This window comes from Euprymna scolopes, chromosome 33 (assembly GCF_053919585.1).
Source record: "Euprymna scolopes isolate OS-2025 chromosome 33, ASM5391958v1, whole genome shotgun sequence".
NCBI lineage: Eukaryota > Metazoa > Mollusca > Cephalopoda > Sepiida > Sepiolidae > Euprymna > Euprymna scolopes.
Window position 1 is genome coordinate 74,862,097 of NC_136514.1, and position 14,086 is coordinate 74,876,182.

Consider the following 14,086-nt stretch of genomic DNA (forward strand, 5'->3'; position numbering starts at 1 on the left):
GTTGCGAATATATAGTGCTCATTTGGGAAGGTCTAAGTTGGTATCTCGGTTACGATGCAAGAATAAACAACATATTTATGGTTTGCAAGTGAGACAACTACAAGGAAAGGAGTGTCTCCCTTGCATTGTGTTTAAAAAAACGAAAATATACGGTGGATATCAGTCCGCTATTTCGTAAAACATTTTTTCCACTAATATTGACAATTGTAATAGATATTTGGTTGAAATCGAGTCACAGGAAAGCCTTAAAAAATGTCTTAGTGACCCTTGAAGATTGAACTTTCTTTATGATTTACGAACACACTCTCAAACCCACGGTTCGAATTCTTGCAATGCTGAGCTAATCCCTCTTTTCCTTAGTAGAGAAAAGGAAACATGAATCTAACACTCAGGTGTTGAATAGTCGGGGTACATATTGGAGACACTTATAACGGAGACTCATAACAAGAGGATAATAATGGCATTGATGTTCCGAGAAAGGCATTTATAACAAAACTGAGAGAGACGCGAATTCATTATTGAACGAATGTGTAATACTGTTCTTTTACATCAGAGAGGGAGATACATTGATGATGATTATGACGACGACGACGACGACGACGACGACGACGACGACGACGACGACGACGACGACGACGGAGGAAGAAAGGCAATTAATACTTGAAGGAAGTATACAATATTCATCTAAGATGATGATAGACAAAACACATTTATCTTTCAGTTGGTGGAATGACGACACGAAGACAAGCAATTACAAAATATGGTGATTCTTTTATTCATCAACCGGCCGATTGATTGATGATGTCAGGGATTCAAGCCTTTTCGACTACATGGTCTACTCTTCTACTCTTCGTCTCTAAGGGCATCAGCTTCTCTCTCTGACCCCCTCTCTCTTTCTCTCTCTCTCTCTCATTCTCTGGCTGTGAGTGTGACACTCTCTAATTAAACTTTGAACCCCATCTCAATATATTGAGAATCTCCTTTGTTTATGACGTCAGAGGTGTGGTCTCAATGTGACTTTATCATATTTCAATTCACCCGTGCCCTTGCACATGTACTTTCACACCTCTGCTAAACAAAAGATATCCGTAAATTAAATTCTATCATTTAATCTATTTGTTACATTATATTTTCAACTTCGTTGTTGTCCATTCTTTTAACTGACATATTTTATATCCAGTTATTTCTAAAAGAATGGGCAATCGCTTTATCTCTGACATAAATTGTATTTAGTTATTTCTAAAAGAATTAATAATCAACTGCATTCCTAGGATTTCAATTATCCATTATCTTTTAAAACTTGCCAACAGGGTTCGATTCTAGCCTTTTCCTAATATTATTTTCACTTATCTCGTCTGCCTTCTTACTTACATGAGAAGGGGACAGCCCTTCTCATGTAACACACACACGCACACACACACACATACGCGCACATACACCCCATATATATATAAAATAAAAGAATAACAGTATATTTATATTCAAATATCCAAATATTTATTTTTCATGCAAAACAGCTCCTCCAACATGTTAAAATGTCGGTGCATTTTTTAAATATCCGTTTCACTTATCTAGTTTGCCTTCTTATTTCTTAGGGGACAGCCCTTCCTATGTAACAGAGGAAGGTCGTAGGTTACAACGACCGAAACGTTGTGCCAAGATGAAAATACTTGTCTGAGTAACCAAAACAATACAAACATTCATATCCCATCTCAAAAATTCAGAATTGCAATATTTTTCTTGTTTTCACGTAACGTTAGACACTATTTGTTTTTCGAACCGTATAAACGTTTTAAAGTAAGTAAATCTAATAGAAACTTAATCAATTAGGTAGAAGAGTAACTTGTCTTGCCTTGTTAATATTTATTTGTTAAATATTTGTTTTGTTAACACTTTTTCGTGACAATTGTTGTTAAAAACATTCGCAATCACTAATACTTAGTTTGAAGTCATATCCCTTACCCTTTTTATTGCTATTTTCATCTGTGCAACCTGTTCCCATTTGCTTTCCCCGAGATGACAGCATAATGAGACACAAGGGCAGTGTTTAACGTAGGGGTAATTCTAACAAAACCAAAAGAGGTATCCTGGATAAAGACAAAAATTAAATTTGCCTCGAGTAAAAAGATTTCCTCGCCGACCAATGACAGAAAAGATTTACTATAGTAAGAGAACAGAACCTACCCCTAGTCAAAAAAGTCAACTAAGGTTAACTAATTTGCATATTGATTGGAAAAAGAACATTTTATTAATAAACTATTATTTGATATTTTCTTTATATTCAATGACTGTTTTGAATTTAATATAACAAATAGTTTTATTTTGCAATATTGTTTTATATCCTTGGACTTATATTATGCATTTGTGTTCAAATGTTCCTTTCTTTAGATGGACCGAAAAGTTGCGAGCTATTTCTAAATTGCAAGTACAAAGACAAATTCATTTCTTTTTTCTTTTCTTTTCTTTATGGTCACATTTAAAAGATAAGTAAATTTGTTTCAAAATTACCAGCAATATTCATATTTATCCATCTATATATTCAAATGAAAAGATGTTTTATTTGAAAATTTAAAAGACCGAATAATGTTATATAATTATTGGTGCATGTTGAGATAGAAGCGCCAAATCGATTTTTAAAAATGTGTCATCTAAAGCAAGAACAATATTGCGTACTTGATTGCCATGTCGAAAATAGTAATATATCCAAAAATTACGAAAATTCATTGTAAATTTTTACGGAAATTTGGGGGAAATTGCATTTTTTCGTAGATGTTTTAAAGTAGATGGTAAGAGTTCACACCCAGAAAACATAACTCGGAACGCATGTATTAGTTTAATGGTGTCGAACTTGTGTAGCCTATAGCGATAGACTTTTTTTTTTACTAAAAACACAATAGTATTTCTACTCGATAAATTTTCGTAATTTTTGGATATATTACTATTTTCGACATGACAATTAAATAAGTAATATTGTTATCGATTAATGTGACATATTTTAAAAAATTGATTTGTCGACTTCATCTCAATAAGCACCAATTTTTTTTTATTAAATGATTAAATTTATTTTTGCTGCAACCTTCGTTGTTAATATAATTTAATCATAAAAGAATATTAGTGGTGTTTTTCGTTTGTTTGTTTTTTTTTTTTATGATAGTATTAACCCGAGGGGTCGGCCCTCGTAGAAAGAAAAAATAGTCCGATGTTGTTGATGTTTGAAGTAAAGCCCGAACGATGTGTATTTGTGTAGTTACGAATTGCGAATAGAGATTACAACCTTTTCATAGAAGCGTTTTTTTTTCCTTTATTTATTTTTTGTTTGTTTGTTTGTTTGTTTGTTTGTTTGCTTTCCTAATTCTCATCATTTCAGTTTTCTGAATTTTTAAATTAAAGATGTGGCCAAGTTTCTCCAACTGTTTTATCGTTATTTTCATGGCAAGTGCTCAGTTGAGCTTCAATCTATTGTCTAGCCAAAACCACTATCAATAATTTCCCACGCTCTTTATCTGTGTCTAAACCTAAACGTATATTCCATGAACAAAGCTTCTTCTTAGAACTGCAGGTCTGTGAAACTCTTTACCAATTGCCTGCTTTCCAGCTAACTACAATCACGTCCAACGTAAACAAATTCTTGATAAACCGTCCCCCTAAGTAATCCAATTTACAAAGTTTCTATTACTTATGTTTACTACGCTATAATCACATTGGCTAATGTATGCCCATTAACCCTTATCTTCGAGTGGCTTCCGGGCCTTGATAATTGGTGAATTCTGTGTAAAAAAAAGTTTCATTCGCTTCAATATCGAATACATATCGATTCAGACTTTACATGAATCGTCAACATCAGACGTACACTAGGTGTATCAGAATTTTTGTAGGAATTTTTCACACCCCTAACACGAAACTGCGAATAAAATATAAAAAAAACTCGTAATTTCTCTTTTAAACGTGGGTTATTTATTTTCTTTATGGATTATACTTCCAAAATAAACTATTAAAGTTGTGTAAAAGGTGATAGAAATATTATTTTAAAAAAAAACAAACAGTAATGAAATTAATTGAATTTTACGAGTTTAGCATTTTTCAATTTTTAAACTTTAAAAATCTATCAAAATTTTTCGATTGATTCTATTTTTACGGTATTTTCAGAGTCAATGTGAAATTTTATGCTCTTTCCAATAAATCGCATATAATATTTTAGACAAACGTCTTTTTTGTTTAATTCACGCGCCCTATTTTGAAATGTCTATTAAAAAGTAAATAATTAATTTATGTACCAAAGTTTTATATGTCATAAATTGAAGATAAAAGATCAATAAATAATATATTCAAATTTAAAAAAAAAAAGAATAGTTTTTTGGAAATTTACCTGTAAAGTCCGAAGTTTAAAACCTTTTTTTTAAAACACGTTGTTTGTATTTGTTGTTGTTGTTGTTGTTTTAAATGAAACCTTGGTCCTTGCTCCTTTAATTGAAAAAAAAAATTAGGGTTTGAATTACATTTTTCGAGTAGTTATAAGCTTGGAAAGACAGGGAGTCGAATTATTCAATATTTTTCACGAAGTTTCTGACAGACCTAGACGTGCACCTTTTCTCTCTTAATGAAAGGCCGACCCCTCGAGTTAATACCACCGAAAAAATGAAGAGAAATGAAACACTAATCTTCTTCTATGAATAAGCTGTCTTAGCAATGAAAGTCTGATTTAATCATTTAATAAAAAGTTATATAAAACTAGACTACCCGTGACCCGTTGGGTCAGTTGTTGTATTAGCTATGGAATTAATGTATGAGCGTGACACTTGTGAGGTAAAGAAAAGTTTTTTGTGACATAACAGAAACATTTCTAAGAAAGTGTATTAAAATGAAAAAAAGAATATAGATAGATGAGTCGTTCTGTTTATAATTATTTATTTTTGAAAAAAAAACCTTACAGCCATTGAATTATAAGTGGTTTGCCGTACTTATAGGTAAATGTGCACTGAACAGATACCATAATACTTCAAGTTAAATTAGAATTTTGATATATCTTTTAATTTAAACGCGAAAAACACAATTGGGACGCTGAAAACGTACACAGTAAAACAATATGTTTTATTGTCGCGTTGATTATTTATTTTAACGCAAATTTAAAAAAAACATATTTTCGGGGTTATTCATTTATGTTGGTTGTGCCGAAGAAAATGTATGAATGTTTTTAAGAAACGTGTATTAAAAAATGGAGAATAAATTTTAAAAAAAAAGCGGTGGGTAAATTGAATTGCCGTTATAAAATACTCTTATGGTTGTCAACGGGTTAAAGTAGATCTATTTATAAGAAAATTGCGTTAAAATAATTTAAACGTAATACGGACATGAACGATGGAAAAAAAAGCAGAAAGTATTAACAATTGTTTATTTGGATAATTTAAACGCATAAAAACAATTGGGATGCTGAAAACGTACACAGTAAAACAAAACGTTTTATTGTCGCGTATATATGAAACAGGTCGATGATTATACGTATTATTAGTAATCACCTTTTGCGTTTGCTTCCCATATCTTGAAGTTTTTTATTCAATAAATTTGAGATATTCGCTTTTCTAAGGACGTCCGTTTGTTCGAACGAAATCGGTTCAGCGATTTGTGTTTATTTGTTTACGCTGTTATGGGTTTATATTTATGTACGCATGCGCAACCGGAAGTCGTAAATCGAATGTTAGGTTACAACACCGGTTACAAGGTCATTTGAGTTTCATAATTATATAGATTATTCAGTTTTCTAAATTTTAAAATTTAACTTATGTATAGGGTGGAACGATAAAATTGTCGCCCTAAAGAAAACAACACTCCAGCTTTATTTTAAAACTTTTATTTTGAAGCAAAAAAGAAAATGGGATGATGTCGTTTTATTTCTAGAGCGATAATTTACTCGTTCCACCAGTAATAGTTTCGAAGATGTGATAAAGTTTTTCTATTGTTTATCTCGCATGTTTTCTTTTACTTCAGTCGAAGTTCTCAAAAATCTAAGGCCGGGTTTGTTTTACTGTACACATAGATTCGAAAAAGTTGTCAAAAAACAAATATATAACAAATAAATGTCATCAAAGGCAACATAAGTTACTTTTCTACCTTCTTATCGTGTTCACGAGAGAATCGGGCGCCATTTTAAATTTTCCAATGCATCGGTAAACACTGTATGTTTTTTCGAGCTGAATAAACATGTTACATTAAATAAAAACACTAAAAAAGTATCCAATTAAGTAGAAAAATAACTTATCTTGCGCCTTTGATAACATTTATTTGTTATATATTTGTTTTTTGACAACCTTTTCGAATCTATGTGTATAGTAAAACAAATCCCAAAGTCCTTCTTCTTATGGTTAACTCTGTAACGTTACACACGTTTACACACGAAGAACCAACACGTTGTAGCAGAATACGGCGCAAGGAATATAAGACAAGTAATAACTCGACTCCTTTTTTTTGTACCGACGACATTTATTTCCAGATAAAACGTGACCGCGCTTCCCCTCTCTGACCTCCGTTCTTTCGAACGTCATTTCAAACGTACTCCCGAACGTGATCTCGAACGTGCTAAACGTGATCGCCAGTCCGTGAACACCCTTTTTTTATAGTTGTTTTTTTTTCCTGTACACGGCTCGGCATTTACATACGCGTGTCTACGCTCTATTATAACACTTGATCTCTATATGAGATGCATAAATATTCAGATATCCCATTACAGTTTTCTTTTATCTTTCAAACGTTGACTTACTACAAAAGTTAGTAATATTTATTTCCCTCTCATTTATTGATCGATTAACTACGTTATAGTATATCTTTCTTTTGATCTCTTGGACATATTGGATTCCAGGACAAGAGTTTATCTAGTTTGGTGGAGTACCAGTTTGGTGGAGTACTAGCTTAGGCAAGATCACTTAGAGAGTGTGTACCAATCCTTGTTTAATACTGTATTATTTGAAATATTTAGTCAAATTTACTTGTAGAATGAAGTATCCCAATACCAGGTTGTCCTGATAAACCCATGAACAGAAACACTTTAGTCACTCATTGGCAGTGTCTAATAGGCATCCTACAGGATGGCCGAAAAGTCCCAGGACACTATACACATGGCTTATAAGCTTTGACATCCAAGTCCTTTTTCATATGATCCATCATGGTAGCCCTTGGTATTCCAAGTTCAGCAGAACGTTTTCTGGTGGATTTCTTGGGAGACTGTTGCAGTGATTTTTTAACACCAGCACACGTTTCCTTTCGTGTTTCAGGCCTGCCACTTCTTGCCTGATCCAGAACGCTACCTGTTTCAAAAACTTTCTTCTCCCAGAGACACAGATTACTTCTTGATGGCGCGGGCTTTCCAAATCTTTCTGTGAAAGCACTTCGAACATCTTTTCGGCCAGTGTCCTGGGACTTTTCGGCCACCCTGTAGATCTCTCCAGTAGGCGTCCAAGTTCTCACCTGTAAGCGTCCAAGTTCTCTCCAGTATGCATTCAAGTTTTCTCGTTCTTTTGTGTGTCTTTCTTCTGTATTGTTTAAGACTTAAGTTCTTATCGTGTGGCGAGCCGGCAAAGTCTGTTAGTTGATTTATTTTTTTTAAATTCGAATCCTTATTTTTTACAGATGGAGTCTAAACTGCAGATGTCAAAATTCAGGCGTGAAAAAGCCATGGAAGCCGAAAAAATGTTCCCGATGAATAGTATTACTGACCCGACGCTAAAGAGATCCTTGACAGCCGTAGAAGACATCGGAATCAGCAAAACTTCTGACCATCAAAAAATCGAGCAGGTATGTTTTACTGTTGCTTTTTATTGATTTTATCCGACATTGAAGAAACCTGCATCTCTATCTATACAACAATATGCTGTGCAATTTCATTTTTCTACATACGTTATCAGTCAGCACGCCCCCCCCCGCTCCGTTTTATGGAAAATGCTCTAGATAGGGCGTGGAGCCAGGATGTAAGGAGATAAAAGACTAACAATATTATGTCTATGAGAGAAAGAATGCAGCTAAAAATAAAGGATGCGCCGAAATAAATTACAGATACGTTTTTGCATTTTATCAAGAACCCTAAGATTGGACAGAGACTCACCAGCCCAAATATGGCAACAATACTCCATATATGATTTGATAGTAGATTTGCAGAAATAAAGAATATCTTCAGCTGTGAGAAAATGTTTAGAGCGATAAAGCAGAAAGAGTAATTGATCGAATATATGGACTCCAAGAAAGATTTTATTAGCCAAGAAAAGCCAAGAAGATTCAGAGTAGATTTCTCTTCAAGAGTAGAGCCATACGCGAGAATCTTAAAAAGAAACGGGATACGCAAGCTGAGTCTTAATAGGATTAAATGGAAAAAAAGTCAGGGATTAAACGGGACCGAGAATTGGAGCTAGAGAGAAAAAGAGGAGGATGGAAAAGAGAGAAGCCTAAAACAGGAAATATAAAGTTACTTGGTGTAAAGAAAAGACGGTTTGAAATACTTTACGACATGCAGAAAGAGCAATGGATTTAATATATGTACTCTACTCCAAGAAAGATTAGAACCATTCATAAGAATCTCGGGATGAAAAATGATACAGCTACGATTGAAAGACAAAAGCTGAGTTGTAACAGGATTAAATGAAAAAAAAAAGTCATTTCGTATTCCAATCTACAACTGAACTAAAGTCAATTTCTAGATCAGCTGTATATTTCAAATGATGCGAGAGAGATGGGGGAGAAGAAATAATAGAATAGAGAGTTATTATCATCAAAATAGATGTTAATTTTTTGATAATATTCTTTGGAAGATCATTGATATAGAGAAGGAACAGAGTTGAGCCAAGAATAAGGTCCTGAGTAACACCAGTATTGACAGGAAAAGAGAATGAGGGGGCACCATCCAAAGTTAATTGCATGCTCTATTACAATCAAGTATAAAAACAGCGAATTGATGAAGACCATTGGACAAATAAGTCAAACGAGCTGGAACAAAGGAAGCAGGAAATAGATCAGATAATTCTGAAGAACACATATTAGAATAGTATAGTAGTAGAAGAGACTGAGACTAACAACATCATGTCTGTGAAAGAGAGGTTGCAAAGAAGAAGATTGGGTCAATCAAATTGCGGATATGATTCTGCAATTTATCAAAAACTCTCAACTGGGCTAGAAATTCACCAGCTCAAATATGACAACAAAACTACATACATCGTTTGATAGTATGTTTTTACATATAGAGAATGGTCTCAGATGCGAGAAAACTGTTTGGAATGAGATAGAGAGCCTACTTTATAAGAAGCAGAAAGAGCAATGGATTCAATATATCTACTCCAAGAAAGTTAGAACCATCCATAAGAATCTTGGGATGAAAAAGGGACACCCCTACGATTGAAAGACAAAGCTGAATCTTAACAGGATTAAATGAAAAAAAGTCAGGAATTAAACGGGGCCAGAGAAGCGGAATTAGAGAGGGAGAGGGGTTAGGATAAGGGGAAAAGGAAAGAAAGGTCTAAAATAAGATGTCAAGTTACTTGGTGTAAAGGAAAGATGGGTTGAAATACTTTATGAGAAGCAGAAAGAGCAGTGGATTCAATATATGTACTCCAAGAAAGATTAGAACCATCTCGGGATGAAAAGCTGCGTTTTAACAGGATTAAATAAGAAAGAAGTCATTTCGTATTCCAATCTACAACTGAACTCAAATCAATTTCTAGATCAGCTGCATATTTCAAATGATGCGAGAGAGATGGGGGAGAAGAAATAACAGACTAGAGAGTTATTATCATCAGCATAGATATTAATTTTTTGAACAATATTCTCAGGAAGGTCATTGATAAAGAAACAGAGTTGGGTTTACAATAGGACCCTAAGGGACACCAACATCGATAGACAAAGAGGATGAAAGGCACCGTCCAGATTTGCTCGCAATTTACGATCAAAAAGAAAAAACCTAATGATATCAAGAACCTCATCACCATTACCATAATCCCGAAGGTCATGTAGAAGACCAGAATGCCACGCTCTGTCAAACATCTTCCAAATGTCAAGCGCAATGGCTATATCTTCTTATAAATTATCTATAAACGGACAAATCCACCCAGTTACAGTAGTTAAAAGATCAGCAGTTGAACAAAAAAAAAAAAATTGAACATTGGAAGGAGGGGTACCTGAGCATTCTGTGTTAACAATTTAAGAGAGTTCCGTCAACGAAAGGAATATTTATAAACATATTTTAATGTTTTCCGTTATTTTGTGCTTGAGAATATTCGATTATGGCATGTGTAGTTTATATAAAAATTCATTTAAGTAGTTATCGCCTCAAATTTCGTTTTAATTTCGGTTCGCTGAAATTATTTCAAGTAAAGAGCATTAAAAACTATTTCAAAACAAAAAAAAACATGAACTGAACTTTTATTGACTATGATAACATTTATTTCTTGTATATTTATTTTTTCGGGTAGTTGTTTGTTGGCTTTTCTGCTAAACACTCTTACTAAATAATATCGACGAAATATCGAAAAACAAAGAAACAAAAACAGTTTTGAAAAATAATGAAGCTTTACTTACTTTAGTAAAATAATCAGTAACAGCAAAATGGGATATTAAAAAAGTAAACACGTAATTACTTTAGTTTTTTAAAGCAAAAATCCATACAAATATGAATAAGAACAGCTTCGTCTCAGTTTTACAGTATTGAACGGTGTAGTATTGCGCCGTGGGATTCAGGGTTGTACTATTGTAATGTAAAGAACACGCAGAACTGGTTGTAATCAACTGAATTCCTTCTAGTACACTGACAAAAAAAAGCTTAAACAGATATATAAATAAAAATAAAAAGGTTATGTAAAACGAACACCCCATAATTTTATTATACTATATTTAAACATAATTATCAAAGTATACTTACGCAGATAGATATGTAAAGTCTTTGGTAAAGTTTGTGCCATATTTCCATGGAGTACAGGCGCGAACGCAGACCCCACAATTTTATTATACCATCCCTATTTAAGTTGAAACATACTTATCAAAGTATTATTATGTACATCTATATCAAAAACCCTTGTAAACGTTTTTTTATTTTTTTTCATTTTTTATTTCCATACTTTGGGGGCCAGGCACGAACGCAGACCCCACAATTTTTATAAACCACCGTTCTGCCAGATAAAACATACCCATTCCTGATCCTCGATACATCTTCTATCATTATGTGTAATCAGTTTTTTTAAATAGTCAACCATATAGGAGCCTATTCGTGATCTAACACACACACACACATCCATATATATATATATATGTGTGTGTGTATATATATCTATAATATAAAGCTATATATTATAGATATATATATATATATATATATACATATGTGTGTGTGTGTGTGTGTGTGTGTGTGTGTGTGTGTGTGTGTGTGTGATGAAGGATTTTAAATCCGAAATAAACGAAAAAAATATATTAAAAAAATGTGTTTTTTTTTATTTCGGATAAAAATCCTTTGTCAGAAAAAGAGTTCGTAAGTTTTGGTCTTTTTTTGCTAAAGAGAAAATGAAATTCCTTGTAATATATTATTGAACACGGTCACACACATTGGATAACTGCTGAGTGCTGAGGTTATATCTAAACAAATAAAAAAAGAAAAACATTTGGAAAAAATCACTTCGTTTTTTATCCTCCTTTTTAACGCCGACCTAGTCCCATCTCTTGCATTCATCATTGCCGTCTATGTCTCCTCTGTAATGTGCCCATATTTTTATACGTTATTAGACTAATAGATTATACTTTCTTTTTAGATCGCAAATCTCGAAAATTCGATGTTGAAGGTCTATTCTACTGAATGCTACAAGATTGGTGGTGAATGTAAAAAACTCCAGCCGAATGGTAAGTTTAATATAAAACAGCATTATTTATTCTTTGGAGCTAAAGGTTGTGAGTCTGAAATGGCTCCGATAAGTATCAATAATTGATAATCGAAAAATCCGATTTGGACTAAAGTTAACGCTTTATGCAGACTAACATCTGAAGTGCATTTGAGAAGTTTTATTACCAATCACAAAGGCCCGGCATATAAAATTAACATTGGATTCTTTACTATGACAGGGGCGCGTTCGAAATGAACGTTTCTGTTTAGAATACAATTAAAATATATGATGCTTGATTTTTGCATTTTAAACTTTCATTCAAACCATTATATAAAAATAATTTATAAAATGGACAATAGGTTCTCTACAGTGCAACGAAACTTCAATGTATTTTGGACTAAATCGCTGCGGGGAGGCATGTGAAGCTCCCTCTTGGTGCACCGCGATGGGTTCCCAACTAGAGCAGACAATTAATCGAATAATTAATAAAAAAATATTTATTATTTAGGAGCTATGGGTTGCTGTGCCTCTGCGATTCTCTGCCTCGCGTATCTATCTTCCATCAGTTTGATGATATATTTAAATGGTGCTGCAAAATAAAGACAAAAGAAGATACGGTTTGATCTTTGACTTAGTATTAAAGTTTAGTATTAAAGTTTAGTATTAAAGTTTGGTATCCGTTCCGTTCAGTCAAAGGAGACATTCTTCTTGACTGGAGCAATTAAAAATTGTCTTAGTGTAGATTGCCCCGTTTTGGAGAAGTGGGTTTCTTCTGCCTTAAACTGATTCGACATTTTTGGAGAAGTGGGTTTCTTCTGCCTTAAACTGATTCGACATTTTTGGAGAAGTGGGTTTCTTCTGCCTTAAACTGATTCGACATTTTTGGAGAAGTAGGTTTCTTCTGCCTTAAACTGATTCGACATTTTTGGAGAAGTGGGTTTCTTCTGCCTTAAACTGATTCGACATTTTTGGAGAAGTGGGTTTCTTCTGCCTTAAACTGATTCGACATTTTTGGAGAAGTGGGTTTCTTCTGCCTTAAACTGATTCGACATTTTTGGAGAAGTGGGTTTCTTCTGCCTTAAACTGATTCGACATTTTTGGAGAAGTGGGTTTCTTCTGCCTTAAACTGATTCGATATTTTTGGAGAAGTGGGTTTCTTCTGCCTTAAACTGATTCGACATTTTTGGAGAAGTGGGTTTCTTCTGCCTTAAACTGATTCGACATTTTTGGAGAAGTGGGTTTCTTCTGCCTTAAACTGATTCGACATTTTTTGAGAAGTGGGTTTCTTCTGCCTTAAACTTATTCGACATTTTTGGAGACGTGGGTTTCTTCTGCCTTAAACTGATTCGACATTTTTGGAGAAGTGGGTTTCTTCTGCTTTAAACTGATTCGACATTTTTGGAGAAGTGGGTTTCTTCTGCTTTAAACTGATTCGACATTTTTGGAGAAGTGGGTTTCTTCTGCCTTAAACTGATTCGACATTTTTGGAGAAGTGGGTTTCTTCTGCCTTAAACTGATTCGACATTTTTGGAGAAGTGGGTTTCTTCTGCCTTAAACTGATTCGACATTTTTGGAGAAGTGGGTTTCTTCTGCCTTAAACTGATTCGACATTTTTGGAGAAGTGGGTTTCTTCTGCCTTAAACTGATTCGACATTTTTGGAGAAGTGGGTTTCTTCTGCCTTAAACTGATTCGACATTTTTGGAGAAGTGGGTTTCTTCTGCCTTAAACTGATTCGACATTTTTGGAGAAGTGGGTTTCTTCTGCCTTAAACTGATTCGACATTTTTGGAGAAGTGGGTTTCTTCTGCCTTAAACTGATTCGACATTTTTGGAGAAGTGGGTTTCTTCTGCCCTAATGATTCGACAAGTTGAAAATAAGAAAAATACTTTTTTGCCCTCCTTCTCAATATCAGCAGAGAATAAACAAACTTTTTAAACGTTTCTCAATTAAGATGATGCTTTGATTATTCGTCCTATTTGCATTCATCGGACTACTGTTCACATCTTGAGTGTCGTTTTCACGTGTCGATCGATGTAACCTCCGACCTTCTTCAGATGTATCTTGTCGAAATCGGGAATATTCTAATCCAACTCTGGAATTCATACGGAATTTTGAACCGAACCCTTTATTTAATTCACGGAGGTAGCGTGCTCTGGTTCTGTCAGATATGACTGGATAAAGATACTAAGCCGCATAACGGATTGAACTTTCAACCTTCAGGAGAATATCACTTTTACAATTGATGTTT

The 14,086-nt window shown here is 33.9% G+C and overlaps 1 protein-coding gene across 2 annotated transcripts in view; it reads left to right on the forward strand.

Moving 5' to 3' along the window:
- Window positions 1–14,086, forward strand: part of LOC145258302 (angiotensin-converting enzyme-like) — a 136,824-nt gene that overhangs the window by 47,763 nt on the left and 74,975 nt on the right. For both annotated transcript variants that reach the window (XM_080116348.1, XM_080116349.1), the window contains exons 2-3: window positions 7,618–7,782; window positions 11,769–11,856. In XM_080116348.1, coding sequence (XP_079972474.1) covers window positions 7,618–7,782; window positions 11,769–11,856 — 253 coding nt within the window. The remainder of the gene's footprint in view (window positions 1–7,617; window positions 7,783–11,768; window positions 11,857–14,086) is intronic.